At 48.2% G+C, this 20082-nt stretch overlaps 1 protein-coding gene across 4 annotated transcripts in view; it reads left to right on the top strand.

Moving 5' to 3' along the window:
• Nucleotides 1–20082, top strand: part of SLC4A4 (solute carrier family 4 member 4) — a 115935-nt gene that overhangs the window by 72954 nt on the left and 22899 nt on the right. For 2 of the 4 annotated variants that reach the window (XM_036382716.2, XM_054514510.1), the window contains exons 7-14: nt 27–122; nt 2313–2389; nt 7916–8073; nt 12539–12626; nt 13772–13926; nt 14205–14318; nt 15700–15874; nt 17618–17751. In XM_036382716.2, the coding sequence (XP_036238609.2) occupies nt 27–122; nt 2313–2389; nt 7916–8073; nt 12539–12626; nt 13772–13926; nt 14205–14318; nt 15700–15874; nt 17618–17751 (997 nt within the window). The remainder of the gene's footprint in view (nt 1–26; nt 123–2312; nt 2390–7915; nt 8074–12538; nt 12627–13771; nt 13927–14204; nt 14319–15699; nt 15875–17617; nt 17752–20082) is intronic. The other 2 variants (XM_054514512.1, XM_054514511.1) reach the window with 1 other exon arrangement.

Raw genomic sequence — 20082 nt, forward strand, 5'->3', positions numbered from 1 at the left:
GCCGTGTCCCGCTTGGCCGGCACCAGCGCGCAGCCCTCTGGAGAGCTCGGTGCCCTGCCTGGCCACGCGCACGCTGGACGATGAGCTGGGAGTGCCGCGCAGCCCCAGCGTGGGATGGCTCAGTAAGTGTGGGCAGCGCCAGGGGGGCTGGGCCAGCAGGGCAGGGGGGACAGGCAATGCCACAGCCAGGCTCTAATGCTTGCTGCTGCATTAACCTAACAGTGGGGAGAGCGTGGGTGCCTTCTGTGGGGAGTGTGCTGCTCTGGCTGCTCCTGTTATTGCTCTGTTTCATTCTGTTTGCCTTCTTTCCTTCATCTGGGATGAAGCAGGTAGGTCAGGCCATTCCCCCCTTCCAAGGGTAGTCTAGGATGGCTGCTGGCACTTTTTTTTGTCTCTTGAAGTATCCTTTGCCTGTTAAAGGGCCTTAAATGTTGTAATTTTGATATAAATTATCCTCAGAAATAGTCTGCCAGCTTGACCTCTCTGGGGTGAGCTGGACCGGTCTCTGGCACTACTCCTGTCTGATTCCCTGTGTCAGGGAGCCTTGCTGATCCCAGAGGAGCACACTGCTCCTTCCAGGAGGGCACAGCTTATGGCACTGGTGGCACAGAAGTGTTCTGTGGTGACCATGACAAGTGACTGAAGTCTGAATTCCAGGGTATTCCCCTTGCCAGATGACTATGGAGCTGATTCATAGGTAATGGCATGGAGGGGTTTGGACTGCCTGCTGTACTTCCCTCACAAGTCCTTGGCTGAGCACAGCCATGGACAGGCTCAGGTCACCTTTGCCTGAGAGATGGGAATGGGAATTGGGCCTGGATCAGGAAATGATCCTTCGTTGGCAAGCACCATAAGGGTGAGTGTTGTGGGCCAGAAGTCCTCCACAGGGGTCTCAGCAGCCGAAATTTTGTACTCCACATGTTTATTTGGAGCTGCTCTGAGTTTGTGTGGCTATGTTGACATCCCCAGGAGAAGGAGGCTGCTAGCAAGGGGAGAGAAAGGCACAAAGCCTCCTCCTCTTGGGAGAAGGGTCATTATATCCCAGGGAACAGTCAGCTTGGAATCCAATAAACAAAGCAAACAAGTGATGTAATCTGGAAAAAATAGCAGCTAAATGGGGTCTTAAATAACAGCAGGAAGAACTGGAGCTGGGGATCCCCTTTGTGGTACGTGATTTGTCTAATTGTGCTTGGCTTTGGCTGTGCTGATGTTGCTGGACGTGGCAGTAACACACAGCAGATACAGCTACTTTGAATCTATACTCACATCTGTTGTAAAGAAAACCCAGCTCTGGAGAGTCCAGAGTTTTTTATTCCTGCTCCTTTTTATTCCCAGCTCCTGATGCTGATTTATTATTGAGCTTGTTTGTGCTGGGAGCTGATGAACACTGAGAACTTGGACATTCCTTATAATAATATCAAATAAATTTGGTCTCAAAACACAGCCTCAGTTGAGAGATACTTCCTTGCCATTTTTTTCCTTTATATTTCCTCCCTTTCCAATGAAGTTCATGGTCAGAAACGCTGGGATAAAAGCTCCTGGTGCTGTGTTTTAGGTTCCTGCAAACATGATGAGAAGGGATGGGAACATTTCAGGATAATTTTACTGTTCATACTGACCACTGTGATTTCTGATCCTGTATCCGTCCCAGAAACCTTTGTTTACTATTGGTTTGTTGTTTGTTTGGGTTGGTTTAAATTTAATTATTCTGCTGTGTCTCTGGAGAGTTTCTTCACCTCTCTGGAGAATATGGTGTCAGGAATTGTTGACTCCTGGCGTGTCAGTGTGGCACACACATTGTTTTAATCAGTGAGATGCTCCTGAGCTTAGTTAATGAGCTTGCTTAGAGCGAGGGAGGCATTCGTTAGGGGCTGTCTCAAAGGAGCTGGAGCTGTCCCCCTCCCTCTCTGTTTGTGCTGTGTGCAGTGCCTGGGATGCTGAGGGGGGCTGAGGCCAGGGCTTTGCACCGTGGAAGGTCCCAGCTCTGTGGAGGGATGAGTCTGTAGTGGGTCCTGGGTGAGCTGGCCAGCAGTGTGGTGCTGTGTTGCTTTTCTCCCACAGGCAGGAATTATGGAAATTCTTGGACTCTTTTGCTGTCCTTTGAGTCACTGGACTGCTATGAGGGTCAGAGGTGACAAAGTGTTAGTGTCTTAAACCCCCCCTGTGCCACATGAAGTGACAGAAAGCAGCTTGTCAGGGTCTGGAATTCCCCACATCAGCCTCCCAAGGAAAGGTGTTGCTGTAGCCTGAGCCTCTGTGTTCTGACTGGATCCAAGCAGGTGCCTTAACTGCTGTTGGTGTTGTTCCTCCAGGCAGCCCGGCCATGGCTCACCGAAACCTGACCTCCACCAGCCTCAACGACATCTCAGACAAGCCTGAGAAGGACCAGGTAAGCTCCAGGCCCAGCCTTTTCTTGGGGATGAGTTTGGAGAGGAGCTGGATGTTGGGGAAAGGGCTCCTCTGTACCTTAGCCCTGGAAACAAGAGGAGTGAGTATTTTTGAGTCCTGTGATTGGTTCCTGCAGTCTTTTAGCACCAACCCTTGCAAATAGCAGGTTCATCTCTTACAAAGTCTGAAGCAAGTGACACCACATAGATGGCATCTTGCTGATCCCCATGAGAAAGGAGGTAAAACACTCTGGGAGTGATGGATTTTGGATCCTCTTCCTGCTGAGGGGTTACGAGGGTCTGCAGAGGAGCACCCTGGGCTGAATGTTCACAGGAACTATGGGGTAGAGCAGGAGCACTCAGGGCAACATGTCCCTGCTGCAGCAGCTGGTGGAACAAAGGTGCCACTTCCCCTTGCACATCCTAGTAGGAAGGTGGCTGTGCTGACCAGTGATGTGGGAGAGCAGCTCCAAAATGCAGTCAGTAATCGAGTTAAAATTGGCCTTCAGTGACAAATGTCCATGCCCTGACCTCTTTGCTAGCCCAGGGAAATGTTTGTGGTATGGCATACGGGCTGCCTTTGTGTGTGCTTCCGTCCTTCCCCAAGGCTGCCGCCTCTGAGGGGTAAGAGTGAGTTTATTCCAACTCTTAGAAAAACTGGTGCCTGAATGAGGTCTCTGTGCAAGTTTCAAAAAGCCTTTGTCTGGGTTCAAAAAGTGGGTTACTCTCAAAGCCTGGCTGTTTCTTTCGGAGAATCTCTTTTTTGGTCTGCATCTTCCAGCATTCCCTAGTCCCATGGTGATTCTGAATGCAAATGAGAGTCACTTAGGAAACCTGTTTGGGTAGCACAGCCTTGCTGGCCAGTTGGGGATGGCTCCCATCCTTCAACAATGGCTGGTCACAGTCTTCTGTAAATCCTGAAAGGGACGTGGCAACATAATTGAGGTACAATAGTGAGTTCAGACTAATTAAACATTCTTTTAAAAAGAAATTGATATTTGCCTAAAGAAATACACTTTCCATGGAAAGAGAAGGGGAGCAGTGTGTTTTGCACTGACCTCAGAGTCATGCAGTGTTGTAGCATGTTCTACTATCACCTGTACTGGTTGTGTTTCCAAAATACCTGTTTCCTTTAGTACACACAGCCACACCTGGGGAAGAAGGAGGATTGTTAAATAGCTTTTTGTCATTGGACAAACTGCTGTGTGACATTTTTAATCCCATTGTACTTGTGGTTTTAATGCTAGACCAGCCCAAAGCTGGGGCTGAGCATTGCTGCAACTTTGCAGCTCTCAGCAGTGCGGACAGTCTCCACTGCCCCTTCTGTCTCTGGAAACTCAGATAATGGACTTTTGTGGAGAATTAGGTATAAAAATAGATGGTTTTGGTAGCACTGATAGGGAAATCTGTTAATAGATGCAGCTGGGAGCAGGCTCCAAAGTTCTTAACTTCCATAATGCCTGGCTCTTGATGGTGAGAACTATTTCTTGCTAAGTGTGGAGTTCCAAAAATCCTCTTAGTTAATTAGCCCATGTCCTGCTGATGAACTCTGCACAAAGTGGGAGCCTTGTCCTCCTGCACCTTGAGACATCACCTTAGAGCTCAGTTTTCATGGCTGATCGACTCAAAGTCCTGCCTTGATTGAGTTTGTGGCATTTGTGGTGGTGCCTGGCAGCTTCCTTGAGCAGGACTCAGTGTGCCATACACAGGCACAGCAATAATCCATCATGTTACCACAGCAGGAGCTGCAAAGGGAGCAGGTTCACTTGCCTTGGCAGCAGGGAGACTGGCTGTTGTTATTTGGGCATCCCATCTGGAAGCTGGACAGTCAGTGAGGCCATACAGGCAGAGGGGAGTGCTGGAGACACAGAACATCCCAGTTTTTATTTATTTGTGTGCATGTAAGAATTGTGAGGGGTGAGGTCAGTCTATAGCAGTTATGTGTAGCAGGACTGCCTTCCTGCATCTTTCCTGCATCCTTAATCAATCCCTGGTTTTACACAGGTAGAGGATTGCATGCCCATGTTTCAGAGGAAAAAAGGCTTTGACCAAACTTCTTTGTACCTTCAGTGATTTTCCTGTCTTCCTACATCCTTAATATTCAGTTCTGCAACCTTTAGTGCTATTTGGAATGGTGCACCTAATAATCTAGGGAGTTCATAGCCAGCATACTCCTCTAATCTGCAGCATTCCTGCTCCTTTTCTCTGGATGTTGAAAGGTTCAGGTTTCACATGCATGTCAGAGATGTGATCTGTCAGAGAATCCTCCCGCATTCATCCCTGCTGCCAGGACCCAGACAGCTCTGCCTGGCTCAGGGTGCTCCTTATGCCTGCTGAATTGGGCAGTTCGCACCAGCCAGCTCTCTCTGCCATGGGAATGGTGGCTGGATCCACTGGGATGGCAAAGAGGCTGGCTCAGGATCCTGCAGAAGCCCTGACCCAAACCACTTTGGTGAGAAACAGCTTCAGTAAGGGCCCACAGACTGAGGGTTTGCTCTTTTGTCATGTTCTGTGCTGTGGGCTTGCTTGGCATTTTAGAAAGGTAATTAGGGAAGAGGAGTTGTATTCCCTTTCATTGTGTTTGCTTTGGCAGAGCACTGCTCCTCAGGTGGCAGCACAGAGAAGGGACTTGCCTTCATTTGTCGTATTTTAGGAGGTGTTGGCTGCAGTTAATGCCCTGGGCATTTGCAGCTGGAGAGACAAGCAGTGGCATTCTGGGACAATTTATTCTTCTTTTCTATATAGCAGTTAATAAATGAGCATCTAGACTTCCTGCCCTCTCCTGGGCTCCCAGCTCTCTGTTGCCAGGTACACCAGTGGTGCTGAAGCTATGTCCATAAACCCAGGGCCTCTCACAGCTGGAGAATTCCTCCAGCTCCTGAATATCAAGTTGTTGGATCAAATTTTTCACTAGCAACATATTCATAGAATCCCAGAATCTCAGAATGGATTGGGATCCTAAATATCATCCTATTCCACCCCCTGCCATGGGCAGGGCCACCTTCCACTAGACCAGGCTGCTCCAACCCCTATCCAGCCTGGCCTTGGACACTTCCAGGGATGGGGCAGCCACATCTTAATATCTAAAAATCATTTTAAACCCTTTTTCAGCTTATGTGTGAAGGAAGTCAAGTAGGTGCTTTCTCAGCCCCTCTGGTGCTGCAGTGCCAGCAGACCACAGGAAGCTGGGGAAGTTCCTATTGCTGTTCCTACTCCAGTCCTTCCCCCTGCAAGAAATCCTTTGGCTGTGCTCTGTTAGAATGTCCTTGGCAGCTCCGAGTGGCTGCACCACCAGGACTCCTTCAGGGCTCAACATGTAGAATAAAGGGGACATGAAAGGAAATCTGTTTTCCCAGGGACCTGCTATTCCTGAGTTGATGCAACAGCATAAAGCAAGGGAATGTATGTTGATATAAGGGGAGTTTCCTGACCTGGTGTTATCTGTGTTTCCAGAGGGCTTGGATGTGGGACGAGCCTGGCTCTGAATGAATGCAGTCAGTCAGAGGGAGGCACAAAACCCTTCTTATTTGTTGTGGTGTAGACACTGTGTATTCAACCCAGTGTTTCCATGTCAACAGGGGATCTGTGCCAAACCCAGTGCTGGAGTTAAAAAAGAAATTGGCCTTGTTTAGAGAAGCCCTCCTGCCTTTCCTGGGGACCTGTGGACAGGGAGGCGCTGGCTGGATCCCATTCTTGGGAATGCAGTCCTGGGATTGATTGTGGGAGCGATTGCTGCTTTTCCTGCTGGAACATATTCTCATCTCCACACTTGAAAGCAGACATTCCCAATTTTGAGGTCTGTCAGCCTGGGTGATGTACTTTCACTCCACGGAGCTCCTGTGAAAATTACTGTCTTCCAGTACAATCAATGCCACCCTTCTGGAGGAAAGGAAAAGCTTCTAGAAAGTTTAGTTAACTGGAATTTCCTTTACTTTTACTGTTTTTCTTGATGCAGAGGGCAGTTTTGCCTGCCTGGTTTCTCCCCATATCCACAGTGGCCCTCTAAAGCATCCTTGGGTGACAGAGCAGCCTGGAGCCTGGAAGGTGCCCCTGGAGGCAGGTGTTCAAGGGATAAGTTGTAGGAAGGTGATCAGGTGATCTTAAACCTCTGTGTGAGCAAATGCAGAAAAACAGAGAGACAGAGACAGGCTCAAGCTCCAGGGGAATTAACCTTCCCTAAGTGCTACTTTGGAGTGTGTACTCAGGAGCTGCTTTCATTTCCAGTCAATCCAGAGTCATGTTGATGATCCGAGTGCTCCAGTACATTTAAGGAAATTGGGATTCTGAGGTTGCTGTGCCTTTTTGCAAGTACAGTGCTGGAGACCCGTGCCTTTTAACATAACATTAGTGGTTGGGGTGGAATGATCTTCAATTTGGCAGGGGAAAGTGAAGCTCCCTCATCCCTCCCTTGTTCGTGGATGCTGCTGAGGAGTCAGATCTTTCCAAAGCTTCTTTGGGGAATGGTTCAGAATGGATTTTAAGTGCTGACTGCACTCATTACCTGTCTGATAAATGATTTAAGAAAGTGGTGAGTGTTGCTGCAAAACTCATTTGGAGATTAAAATCCCCACTATAATGGCAGCTGTTCAAAATTAGTGACAGTGGTTTGCTGTGCTGGGCAGGGGGAAGGGGCTGGAGCCTTTGGCCTCAGGAGCTGGGTGGGCACAGGAAATGCTGCAGGTCAGTTCTGGCTCAGAGAATCACCTGGGTTTGGGCCAGGTGTCCAAACCAGCCCTGGTGTTGCTGAATGGTCTTTGTTCAGCCACACAGCCAGCCTGGTGAGGTAAATAAAATGTTTGTTGTGGATTTGCCATCTTCCCATTATTCTTTTACCACCACTATGTTTCTAAACACAGTCTGTGGAAGAACTGGTAGGGCTTTTCCAGATTTCCTCCACGGTGCTCCTTGATGCTTATTACTGTTTCTTCTGGTGGTAATTCTGACTGAAGCGTGCAGGGGTAGGATAGTTCCAGCAGTTTTCTTCCTGTTCAGTCAATTCATGTATTTTCTGGAGACTTTTTCCATTTTCCTCCTTCCTTGAGTCACCTCATGCTGCTCATTAGGGATTCATAGCCCAGTTCAGTGCCCCCCTCTTGCTGGTGCTTCTGGCAGTACATCCTCCCTCTCCATTCACCCCTTGCCAGGCACACACAGAGCATCTCCAGAGATCACCCAGGGAGAGGGGGCAGATTGGGAACCAGCTGAGGGCAGGCTTTTCAAAAGCCTTCCATTCCAAATTAATTCTGCCGCTGCTGAAGTTCAAACAAAGGCGTCTTGCAGAGGCTGAGTTTTAGAACCCAGGGGCTCCTGCTGCTGCTGTGGTGTTTTCCCCTTCCCTGGAGACTTTGAGCTGAGGTCTCCCTGGAGCCTGGACATTTCTCTGTGGCTGGATCCAGACCAAGGGTGCACTGCAGGGTCCAGACTGCAGGGTCCACGAGTGTGCACAGTTACTGCACAGAGGTGCAGAGATGAGAAGAACATGCCCAGCGCAACCTAATTTTCTTTTCCTTCCTCTTGCACTGCTGCAGCTGAAGAACAAATTCATGAAGAAGCTGCCTCGTGACGCTGAGGCCTCCAACGTGCTGGTGGGGGAGGTGGATTTCCTGGAGAGCCCCTTCATTGCCTTTGTGCGGCTGCAGCAGGCGGTCATGCTGGGAGCGCTCACCGAGGTCCCTGTCCCCACACGGTAAGGACAGCCAGCCCCGGGCAGGCACCACCCAGGCACCTGCATTTCCACCTGGCAAAGGGAAAACAGCAGGCCAGGAGGTGTTCTCCATGCCTTCCATCCTGTGACATGCAGAACCATCAGCATTGGTGGTGCTAAGTAACAAAACTCACTGAAGCTGCTTCATCATTTTCAGCTCCTGAGTTTGGTTATGAGTAAACCATTACACAAACACACTGACTTAACAACTCAGCAGTAAAGAGCACTGTCAGTGTTGAATTGATGTCCTGGGCCTTTTTTCCTGCCCCTTCTGTACAGATCCCAGATTCCCTGTGCACATTTTTGCTGTACATATTATTCCTCTTCAGCTCAGAACAGATGGAAAATTCAATTCTGGCCTTCCTGGGGCAAAAAAAAAGTCAGGTGAACTTGGACATACAATTCTACTGGGGCTTGTTGCTTTGTAATGCATAATGACTCAAGGAAAAATGTCAGAGAAATATTTTATTTATTATGACTCATGTTGCAAATTAATCTCAGTCTCACAAATAGCAATATATCTCATGTTCTTAAATATTTGAAGTCACTGCTTGAGTATGCCTGCCTGTCTAAGCTGCCCTATGTGAATTCATAGCAGCATCACAGCCCTTGTATGGAGTGGAAGTTAGATGGCTGCTGGAATCCTTGCCTCTTTCTGTATACCAAACAAAGGGAAAAGAGCATGTGGCTTTGCTCTTTAGTGGTAGTAGCAGTGTTTGTGTTTCTTGCAGTTTCATCAAGTGGTTTCTTACAGCCTCATCCACAGCTGTCTGTACACTCTGGGTATTCAGGTAGGAGTGTCCCACAGGGACGCTGTGTCCCAGTGGGACCCAGATGTGGCTTCATTCTGTAGCAGGTTATTTATTCCTCAGTGTTCCTGGCTCTGTGTGCTTCAGTGTTTCAGCTTCCCACTCTAATCCCACTGACTATTTTTTAAACATACCTCCAAATTCTTTTCAGCAGTTGTAAGATGAGGTATTGCTTGCTGTGGTGGTGGGAGCCAGGAAGTTAGATCCAGGATTGCTGGGCAGCCTCATTACTCAATAGCAATAATAAAGGCAGTATGTCCTTCCCTGCCAGCACTTTTCCCAGGAAATAGTATTATCCATTTGCTGTTCTCCAAAGCAAATACTGGCCCTAATCAAAGCAGGAAGGCTCATTAGGTGGCTTTCATGAGTGATGAAGAGCCATTTGCCATGGCTGCATCCTAGGAAATTCAATCAAGGAAATCCCCTCAGGGCCAGGAGGAACTGTGATGGAACATCTCTGGTGCCGCCGGCATTCCTGCCATGGGCCTGCACTTACAGCCCACAGACTGCAGGATGCTGGAGCCTCTGGCATACCCAGCCTTCTGTCCTGTGGGGCCTCTCCTTTTATTTGGTTCAGCTGTTGATTCCCTGGTAAAAGTGCGGGTGCCAGCTTGGCACTGCGCAGCCTCTGGGACTGGACCAGCTCTCTCAGTCCTGCCAGTGTGACCTGTGTGCTTCTCTCCTTGGTTTTATGTAGGGCAGGATGGGGTTAAACACTCAGGTTTTGTCTCAGAGCTAGTCCAGTCCCCCTGTCTGGGGTGCTGTGTTAGGTGAACATTTCCTGCTCTTCAGCAACTGCAGATAGAGAAGCAGGGAATGGTTTGGGTTGGAAGGGAAGGGAACTCAAATCCCATCTTGTTTCAACCCCCTGCCACGGGCAGGGATACCTTCCACTAGCCCACGTTACTCCAGGCCCTGTCCAACCAGGCCTTGGACACTTCCAGGGATCCAAGGGTGGCCACTACTTCTCTGGTCAGTCCATGCTAGAGCCTCACCACCCTCACAAGAAGAATTTCTTCCCAATATCCCATCTAACCCTGCTCTAAGTCAGTGGGAAGCCATTCCCCCTTGTCCTGTCACTCTAGGTCCTTGTCCCAAGTCCCTCTCCAGCTCTCATGTAGCCCTTTTAGGCATTGGAAGGAGCTCTGAGGTCTCCCTCGGGCCTTCTCTTCTCCAGGCTGATCACCCCCAGCTCTCCCAGCCTGGCTCCAGAGCACAGGGGCTAGTAATAGAAACATCAGGGATATGCAGTTGGAACAGAGATATCCCAGCCTGTCCTGAGTTTTCTTTTTACTGGTCACATTGAAAAAACCTTTAAGGCCTTTGGTTTTCTTGTGTCAAATTTAATCCCACAGTGCTTGGGACTCCTCATTTGGGGAAGCCCTGAGCTGGCAACATGGCTTGGGAATGGCTTTGTATTTTCATCAGAGCAATGTACAATCGTGTTTTCAAGGCTGCTGTTTAATGCAGTGAAGATGGGAAGAAAGATGAGGAATGAGCCAGGAGAAGATGTATTTTGGAGATAAGCTGCGCAGACTTGCACAGTCTGGCATGCAGAGTTGGGAAAGGCTGGTGTCTGCAGGTCTCAAATGAAGTGAGGTAACTCGCCCAAGGTACTTGGGGAGCGAGGGGCAGATCTGGTCCTCCCTGGCCTCCCAGTGGAGGCTTTTCACTGCAAAGGCACTTTTCCTCCAGGACTTGGCTGAGATTCTTTTGTTCAGGTTCCTTCAGCCCTTATAGAGTTGCTGTTCTAGCAGTGCACTGAGAGAAACATTGCATTTTATTAATACTTCTGAGAGGCTTTGAGCTTGGTGGAACCTCCCATTCCCTGCCTTGCAGCATTATTAGCAACGTAGGTGTCAGAAATGGGCATTGGATAACTCAGCATGTATTGTGTGAAGCAGGGAGGAATTCTTGAGTGGCCTTCAGCAGAGGAAGATGAGGAGTATGGCACAGCATGGAGTGAGGGCTTTTGTGGCTGGAAATGTTCATAACTAAATGATAATAAATATATGCACACATACTCTAGTTCAGGCCACTTCTTGTAGACAGGTAAAAGAATTATAGAAGAAAGGCCTGCTCTGTTAAATTTATAGCTAGCCTGTCATTTCTTCTAAGTGCAGCTGAGTAATTTGCAAGTTCCCATCCAAAAACAATCTTAGGTATGAAAGGTTTGTTAACACAACTTATTCTTAGGTGAAAAACAACTAGCACCTGCATAAACAATAAGATCTGTCTCATGGGAATCAGTAGAAAAAATATGTAAACTAACTATAAATACAGAAGTTTGATAGACATGCAAAATACCATGTACTAACCAATAAACTAACTGTGAATGTATTGCCCACCAATAAGATCTGACACAGTGTCTTCTGGTAATCCTATAAAATATGGCCTATACAATTAAGATTGGGGTTTTCTGCATGAAGAAACAGTCCTGTCTGCATATTAATGCTACAGTCACTAAAATGCATTAATGTTTTTGTGTTTGTAATGTCTGGCCCATGAAAAGATCTTATTCTACGCACTGAAGGCAGATCTGAGCTGAATTAGGACAAAGAATTTGGAAAACGCCACAGTATCCTTGCTTTCAGGAGTGTTTTAGTAGTGCAGGAGCATTCAGGTGCTGCTGCTCTGTGCTGGAAAAGAGCCAGCTGGTTGGGGTTATTGCAGAAGAGGGTTATGGAAGTGCCTGGTTCTCCTGGAAAACCAGGAGAATGCCAAGCAGCAGCTCCTGAAGTTATGAACCTCCTTTTTTTAATATATTAATATGTTTGGCTAATTTGCATCCTGGAGTTTGGAAACAGTTGGCTGAGGAACAGTTTTTCTTGAGTGTTATTTTGTAAGAACTGGTAAAGCAGGGAAAGTTCCAGGAGGTGGGAGGAGAGCAGAGGACATGACCTGGGTGTGTGTGGCTTACTCACCTCCCTGTGAACCTCCAGTAAAACACTCAAACGCCTCATGAAGGACTCAGTTAAGAGGTGTTGTGTAGTAATGCCAATCAATATGTATTTATGGATCTTGTCCTACTAACTTGCTGCCTTTTTTCTTTTAGGACTCTAGATTCTCTTGAACAGAAAGTGCTTGCTTGGATATAATACTCCTCATAAGCCATTCAACTTAGTACCTCATCATATTTGAGTTAGGAGATAAAATAATATTTAATCAAGCCCTTGGAAGGGGATAGGTGCTTCTGGTGAGGTTATTTCATCTGTATGTTTGCATTTCCAAAGATTTCATACCATCGTGTTTTTTAAAGTCTTCAGCAGTGACTTGGATGTAGTTGCTGCCCAAAGAGATCATGTGGAAAATGAAGTGTCCAAGGCCAGGTTGGACGGGGCTTGGAGGAACCTGGCTAGTAGAGGGGGTAGATAGCCTTTAGGATCCTTTCCAACACACCCTGTTCTGTGATTCCATGAAACAAATCCCCATGGAGGTGGACAGGCTTTCGTGGTGCGCAGGCCAAGGTGGGTCACAGGGTGTAACCTCTAGTCCAAAGATAGCTTGAGGCCACTAGCAACCTCCAGATCTCTAACAAGGACCACAAATTTCAGGCCAAATTTCTGTCTAGGTGTTGTATAGGTAATAAGCAGTTGATTTTGCCATCCTAAGTGGGAACAATCTCTTGGTTTTATCAGATTTCTCTTCATTCTGCTGGGACCAAAGGGCAAAGCCAAGTCCTATCATGAGATCGGCCGAGCCATTGCCACGCTGATGTCAGATGAGGTAGGTGTCTTGGCATCTCCAGTGGGAATGGTTCTCCCAAGTAAGTGTCCTTCCCTCCTGCCTGGTCAACAGGAAGGAGCATTCACATACAGCTGAAATACCCATGTTACCTCATAATTCCATCTTCACAAAATTACTGCCTCTGGCTTTGTGTTTGTTAAAAGCGTGACTCTAGGAGAGGTTTGTGTGCCGTGTGTATTGTCCTGCTAGTGATCACTCTTTCATATCAACTGTGAATTAATTGTTGAATTTATTCTGTTGTGATCTGCACCTTGTGTCCCATTGTGCCATCCCAGAATCCCACAGCCAGGGATATGCAGGTGATGCCCACAGCACTGTTTCCCCCATGTGATGCTGTGTGTGGCACTGTGTCCCAAGCACTGGCAGTGTTCATGTGTAGCCAGGAGCAGCTGGCCCCTCCTTGCTGCCATGGCTAGCCTTTCAGGATTCATTTACAGCTCCTTTCTTCCCTACAGCTCCTTCATCACTGCTCAGCTGCTCCCAGCTCTCCAGCTTTCTGTCACTCACTGGGCTGCTTCCCACAGCCCCAGAGTCCCTTCCTGCCACCAGCTCGTGTGTCGCATGCGCTGATCCACCTCCTCTCCACACAGTCCAGAAGATTCCTATAAAATTCAGCATTAATGCTTTCCTCCCCTCACCTTCTCTCATTTGTTCTTCATGATTAATACCAGGCCTTTCCCTAAAACCAGTTTATGATGTTGTTTTTGAATAAATATTGTTATCAGTTCTGTGTCACAGGGCTGAAAATGAATCTGGATTTGATAGACTGAAGTAGGTGGCTTTGTCAAAGTGTCTTCTACAAGTGTAATTGAAAGTCCTTATGTAGAAGAAAACTTTTCTGCACTAATGATATAGATAATTGCTTTACTAACATTTTTAAAGGTTAGAAATAAATTGTTTCCTTAAAATTAGATATATGCCTAAAAGGAAAGAATCTCTGCTGTTATCCAGCCAAAGGAAGGGGCTTTCTGAGGGTCACACCTCCTTGTGGCACATGTCCTGATACTTTTTCAGAGGTTTCTGAGAAGGAGTTAAGTTGATTTTGTAGAACTCAGCAGCTGCTTCTGGAGCCAGGGCCACAGAAAATGCAAACCTTTCCCACAGGGAGTCTCTTTTCCTTGCAGGTATTCCATGACATTGCCTATAAAGCCAAGGACCGTCAGGACCTGATCGCAGGCATCGATGAATTTCTGGATGAAGTCATTGTGCTCCCCCCTGGGGAATGGGATCCAGCCATTAGGATAGAGCCCCCCAAGTCTCTCCCTTCTTCGGATAAGAGGTAAGAGCAGGAGAGGGGCTGCTGGCCAGGGACAGTGGGCATGAGGTGTGGAAAGGGGATGGGAAGAGGCAGTGTTCTGGTTGTGCCAGGTGTATGGAGTGACCTGCACCTGGCTGTCACTACTTAGAAAGGCCTGGAGATATTCTCAGGGAGGGAGGATGTTCCTGGAAATCAGTACCTTTTGAGATGATGTTGTAGGCACACAATAACACAGCTGGTAGTTGGCTGGGCTCTTTGGGGTTCCTCTTGGTGCTCTGACGTGCTGTGTCCTGGCCTAGGAAGAACATGTACTCGGGTGGGGAGAACGTGCAGATGAACGGCGACACGCCCCACGACGGCGGCCACAGTGGCGGCGGCCACGGCGACTGCGAGGAGCTGCAGCGCACGGGCAGGTCGGTGACACCCCTGCGATGCTTCCCTTGCCAAAGTATCCCCAGCCCAGTGGGCTGCCTGTACAGGCTCAGGTGTGACCCCAGAATGTGTCCGGGGGGCCTTTCCTGCCCAGAGTGAGGCTGTGTGAAGGGTTCAGAACATCCGGCTTCAGCAGATGGCAGAAGGTCATGGATCAGATGCTCGGTAAATGATAAAGAGCCATTTAAAAGGACAGAAGGCCCAGGTAGGTGCTGCCTGTTGGGAGCCTGGGAAGTCAGATGAGCTGTAGGGGGACGTAAACATGGCTGGTACAAGCCTCAGTTAATCCATTTGGATTGCTGAAGGGGTGCCTTAGCCAAAAGCAGAGATGTTCCCTTTTCTGGACATTAGTGTTGCAGTTGGATTGCACAGCTAAAGGCCTTTATGGGATAGAAAGAGAGAGGGTAACAGTGCCCCAGGCCCTACTCTCTGCTTTATTACTCTGCTTTGTGCCACTTTAAAGTCCACTGGAGTCGGAATACAGCTCAGGTGGTCATGAAACAGCGAGTTCAGCATTTCAAGATCAGTGCACAGGGCTTCATGGTGGCTTTGTGCCTTCCTTCCCACTCTGAATCTTCTTTTTCAGTTCTAGTTCTAGTCTAAATTCTAGGAGAAAAGTCTGAAAGTCTTCACACTGCATTGGTGTGTACAAGGCAGTGGAGTGTCCTGATTTGGCATCAGAAGGTGGCATGTGCCTGTCTGCCACAGTGTCTGTGCAGTCCTGGCAGAGGTGGGGAGCTGTGAGCAGGGGAACAAGAGGCTAAACAAACATTTTTCATGTTGGCAGTGTCAGTGCCACGTGGAGTTTATAAGACTTAAGTACTGTCTTGTCTGTGATCATACAAAAAGGGATGTCTGCAAATGAGTTCTTTTGTCATCCAAGAGTGTTTCTCTTATGTTTTTACTTCTAATTCTTTTGCTGGTTATTAATTTGAAGCATTTTTCCATGCAGCAGATTGTTTGGCTTGCCCAGCCATGGTGTCTGCTATGTGGAGAAATTCAGGCAGGGACTTAGACCAGAGTTAATCTATTTTATTACATCAACTAGTATATTTGGGGGGAAAAACCAACAGATGAGCTTCCTGAAATACGAACTGTGGTGGTCTGTTTCAGCAGAATCGTGGCCTGTAGTCCTGCAATTTGTCCCTTTCCAGCTGCATCACAAGTTTGAGATACTATCTCTCCTTACAGCATTCTCTCTGAGATCCCTGGACCACCACAGCTATGATAAGGCTGTTTGTAACGTGCTGATCTCACTCCTTAGAGATCATACTTCATTGCTGGCAGTGTCTCTGCTGGCTTAGTGTGGTGAGTTTCACTGTGAGACATCTTGCCTGAGTCTCCTCTTGCTTGTCCCTGCAGATTCTGTGGGGGCTTGATCAAGGACATCAAGAGGAAAGCACCATTCTTTGCCAGTGACTTCTACGATGCTTTGAACATCCAGGCCCTCTCAGCCATCCTCTTCATCTACCTGGCCACTGTCACCAATGCCATCACTTTTGGGGGATTGCTTGGGGATGCTACGGAGAACATGCAGGTGGGCAAGAGCTTTCAGAACCAGCAAATCCAGCCTTTTGCTGTTCAGTCAGAGCCGTGTTTGGGCACTGGCAAAGCTGGAATTCTTGGTACAATAATGGAGGTGTTCTGTGTTTTCACTGCTTTCTCTGCTGCTGTGCTGTTCTTTGACAGCTTGTACAGCAGTTCCTTAAATGGTGAATAAAAGCAGGCTCAAGAGACAGAGAAGGTCTTTCCTCCTTCTGTACAGAGAAGCTCCTCTGATCTGCTCTCAGTTGCACCATTTTAGTCAAATTCAATTTGCTAACCCTGAAACCTCTGCCTGATTCCTACAATACCTGGGCTTTGGCCTCTCTGGTGAAAAGAAAATGTCAAAATTATTAGGAAAATGAGTAACACAGGAGAGAAATGTCAGGTCTTTAGAAAGATGAATTTTGTAGGAGTGGGAGGGCACAAGCTGAGAACCAGGCACATATCCACGAACAGGCTGGATCAATGGCTTAGCTCAGGCTAAAGAGAAGGGATCCTCTATTAACAGTGCTGGACGTCCTTTGTGTTAGTGGAATAATAGGAAAAGTAGGAGGTTGTATTTAGATATATTCGGTTCAGCCAGTCCAGTTCAGCCAAATCTCCTAGCAATAATCAAGCTCATAATGATAATGACTGAATTATTAATTTATGCAGGTTTAATTAAGTCAAACATAGGAAATGAGGGCACATATCTGGAACCCTGCACTCCCCTGTGATGAATTACAGGCTAGAGTAAGATCCAGCAGCCTGTGCAGTGCCCAGTTCCCCTCCCTCCTGTACAAACCGTTTGCCTTTTCTGAGACTCAGGGAAGTCAGGAATGGAGACGCCTCCAGGTCCCACCAGTGAGCAACACTGGACTGTCATGGGGTAGCACAGCAAAGCCTGTCTGCTCTGCACAAGGTGCAGTCTTTACAGGAGGAAGGGGAAATGTTACCTGATTCCAAATCTAGTTCAAATTGAGAAACACTTCATTGTGGCCAGAAGTCTCAAGCTTACTACAAGCAGGAAAAAAACCCTCAGAGAGCAGTATTTTTGGGGCTACTACATCACAGTTTGTGTGTCTGTGTCTTGTCTGTTGTAAACAGTGATGTGGCTGCTGCTGGGGCAGGCACTGAGCATGGCCCATCCCTGCTCCCTGTTCTGGGAGCTGCCCCAGCCAGCACTGTCTTCACAGCTTGCTCCTGAGTTTTCTGTTTCTGAGAAAAGACACTATTCTTGGCTACAGACACGTGGAAGAACGCAGGGAAAAGAGATTCCAGATGCTCTGGCCACGAGGGCCCTCTCCATGAGTAATACAAGAGGAGTGGAGGGGATCAGCTCTGTGAAGGCTGTTCCTTGCCCTGGGATTACTGGGCTCAGCCTTACGAGTCCCCCATAGGCAGCCAGCCTGTTGCTTTCCTCAGTGAAAACACTAACTCGTGTCTTCTAAAGGAAGAGAGACACAAAACTGGATTCCAATTCTTGCAGTACCCCTGACAAGTCAGGAGAGCTGCAGCCCCATCCCTGCGGCCTGGGTGGAAGGGATGGATTGGCCTGTGCCATTAATGGCTGCTCAGCACATTAACGTGTGGTTATCCTGAGTAACTGTGGCTTGTGTGCACCAGCATCTTGGTGACAGCTGCAGGGGGGGCAGAGGATGCTGTCCCCTTGGTCACAGGCACAGGGACATGCAGCATGCAGCCACAACAGAAGTGCTCCTTCAGAGAGGGTGACTCCTGTGCTGTGTCCCCACAGGGCGTGTTGGAGAGCTTCCTGGGCACCGCTGTCACCGGCGCTGTGTTCTGCCTCCTGGCTGGCCAGCCCCTCACCATTCTGAGCAGCACAGGACCTGTCCTGGTCTTTGAGAGGCTTCTCTTCAATTTCAGCAAGTGAGTACATGGTGGCAGAGGATGGGGGGCAGGAATGTCCCACACAGAGGAAATCCAGCCAGGGAATGAGCTGCTTGCTGCTGGGGAAGGAGGGGATTTAGTGCACAGAATGAAAGGTCTTGTTCCTTGCTGAGACTCAATGCAATCACGTCAGGGATTGTCCCGGCACGCATGTCCCAGGGCGCTGCCCAGTGTGTGGCTGCCTATCTCTGTGGGGCCTCCTGAAACAAAAACAGCCTTGGCCACTTCAGTCCTCGGTGAGGAATTTGCTCTCGGTGCAGTGTGCTGCTTGTCCCCATCACTGCTTCTCTGACTCCCATAGGAACAAGGAAATGAATCTGGCTCTTCACTAACAAAATCCCGTGGGTCTCAAGGTTGCCAAGAATTTGTCCAGTAGTCATTTGAAATAGTCACTATTATTTGTGAAAGCAAAAGTGTCTCTGGTAGAAACAGCCCCCAGAATTCCATGGGGGAGCTTTCCTGCTTTTAAAGGAAATTTCCTGCATTTTTTTCCATTTAACTGGTATAAAGAAGTTCTGCTTTCTCCATGTTGTTGACAGCTGACACCCAGAGCTAAAGGGAGCCCATTTTGTTAGGTGTGATCATTTACCATTCCCACATCTGCAATACCAGGAAGATACATTGGAATCCCCAAAGGAATCAGCAGTGTCCTGGATGATTTCACCTATGGGGCTGGTGACCCTTTGGCTGGTGTTTTGCAAGGAGATCATTTTAGGCTACACAGAATACACCCCAAATCCCTTGTAGTCTGTGTTCTCAGCATGGCAGGTTGTGCAGGACTTGTGTTCCTACATGTAGGGAGGGATGGGGGCTAGAAAAAATGGCTGGAAAGTTAGATTATCCTAGGGAGGGAAACTGGAAACTACCAAAGGGTGAGTTGTACAGTGGAGCAAGAGGCAGGCACCTTTCTTTTCTTCCCTCATCTGGAATCAGTGAATAGAGTCAGGAATGGACACACTGCACCTGTTGGCACCTGGCAAGCATGACAAATCCCAGGTGCAGCAGGCAGCAGGAAAAAAGCAAGATGGAAAAGCACTTTGTACTGTTTTGAAAGCAAGAAGGTGGTTATTGTTAACCTGAGGAGGAGGTGGCAGTTGTAAAAGCCATTGTCCTAACAACCTGCCAGAGCAGAAAGGCAGGCCTTTTCAAAGGAGGCCTTTCTTATAAGGAAATTGGAACTGAGTACTTTGATTTTTCAGTAATGCATTTGTGGTTGTTCATTTTCACAACACGCTGTTCCCTGCTAGGAGCAATCCTGCAGGACAAAGTGCTTTTCCACCTGCTCTGTCAGCTTCAGAAGTGCTGCAGGAATTTGAGGAGTAAATGCTAAAATAATATAGTTTAACATTTTTGAAGTTCTTGAATGGTGTGGAGTCAGTGTAGCTGGGTTTCTGCCAGCTGCCTTTAGATGGATGGGATCTCCTGCCCCCTCAGGCACTGACTCTGGATACTTCAGAGTTGTCATTTGGGTTTTGTATTCTTATTTTTTCCCTTCTCTTTTTCTAAATCATTTTGTTTCTTACTTGCTCCTTGCCCTCTTCCAGGTCAGGGCTTCTGGCTTCCAGAGAATTACAGCTGCCTGAGCCTGCCAGTCCCACCAGCTCTTGCTTCCTTCCCCAGAACAGGCAGTGGCCCTCCTGGCAGGTCCTCATCTGCTCCAGTGTTCCCTTGAGGCACTTTTTCATTCCTAAAAGCCCACCTTTGGACTCTGTGCTGGCACAGCACCTCAGCCTCAAGGAGCAAACAATGGGGGGCATTGTTCCCAGGAGGGAATGATGCAGCTGGGTGCATGGCTCTCCATCCCCTGCCATTCCCAGCACCAGGGTTTGTCATGGAATATCCCAGGTTGGAAAGGACCCATAAGGATCAGCAAGTCCAACTCTGTGGACCTGGCAGGACTACCTAAAACTAAACCATATGACTAAGAACACTGTCCAGATGCTCCTTGAACTCCATCAGGTTAGGTGCCATGACTGCTTCCTGGCAAGACTGCTCCAGTGTCCAGCCACCCTCTGGGATAAGGTTTTTGCTCTATGTTCAATCTCAGTCAATCTCTAGGAAGGTAGGAGGGCTCTGCAGAGAGACCTGGAGTGGTTGGATGGATGGGCAGAATCCAGTAAGATGAAGTTTAATAAATCCAAGTGCCAAATCCTGCATTTTGGCCACAATACCCCCCACAATGCTATGGGCTGGGGACAGTGTGGCTGGACAGTGCCCAGGCAGAAAGGGACCTGGGGGTACTGGTCAAAAGCTGTCTGAACATGAACCAGCCAAGAAGGCCAATGGCTCCTGGCCTGGATCAGGAACAGT

Source organism: Molothrus ater, chromosome 4 (assembly GCF_012460135.2).
Source record: "Molothrus ater isolate BHLD 08-10-18 breed brown headed cowbird chromosome 4, BPBGC_Mater_1.1, whole genome shotgun sequence".
Classification (NCBI taxonomy): Eukaryota; Metazoa; Chordata; class Aves; order Passeriformes; family Icteridae; genus Molothrus; species Molothrus ater.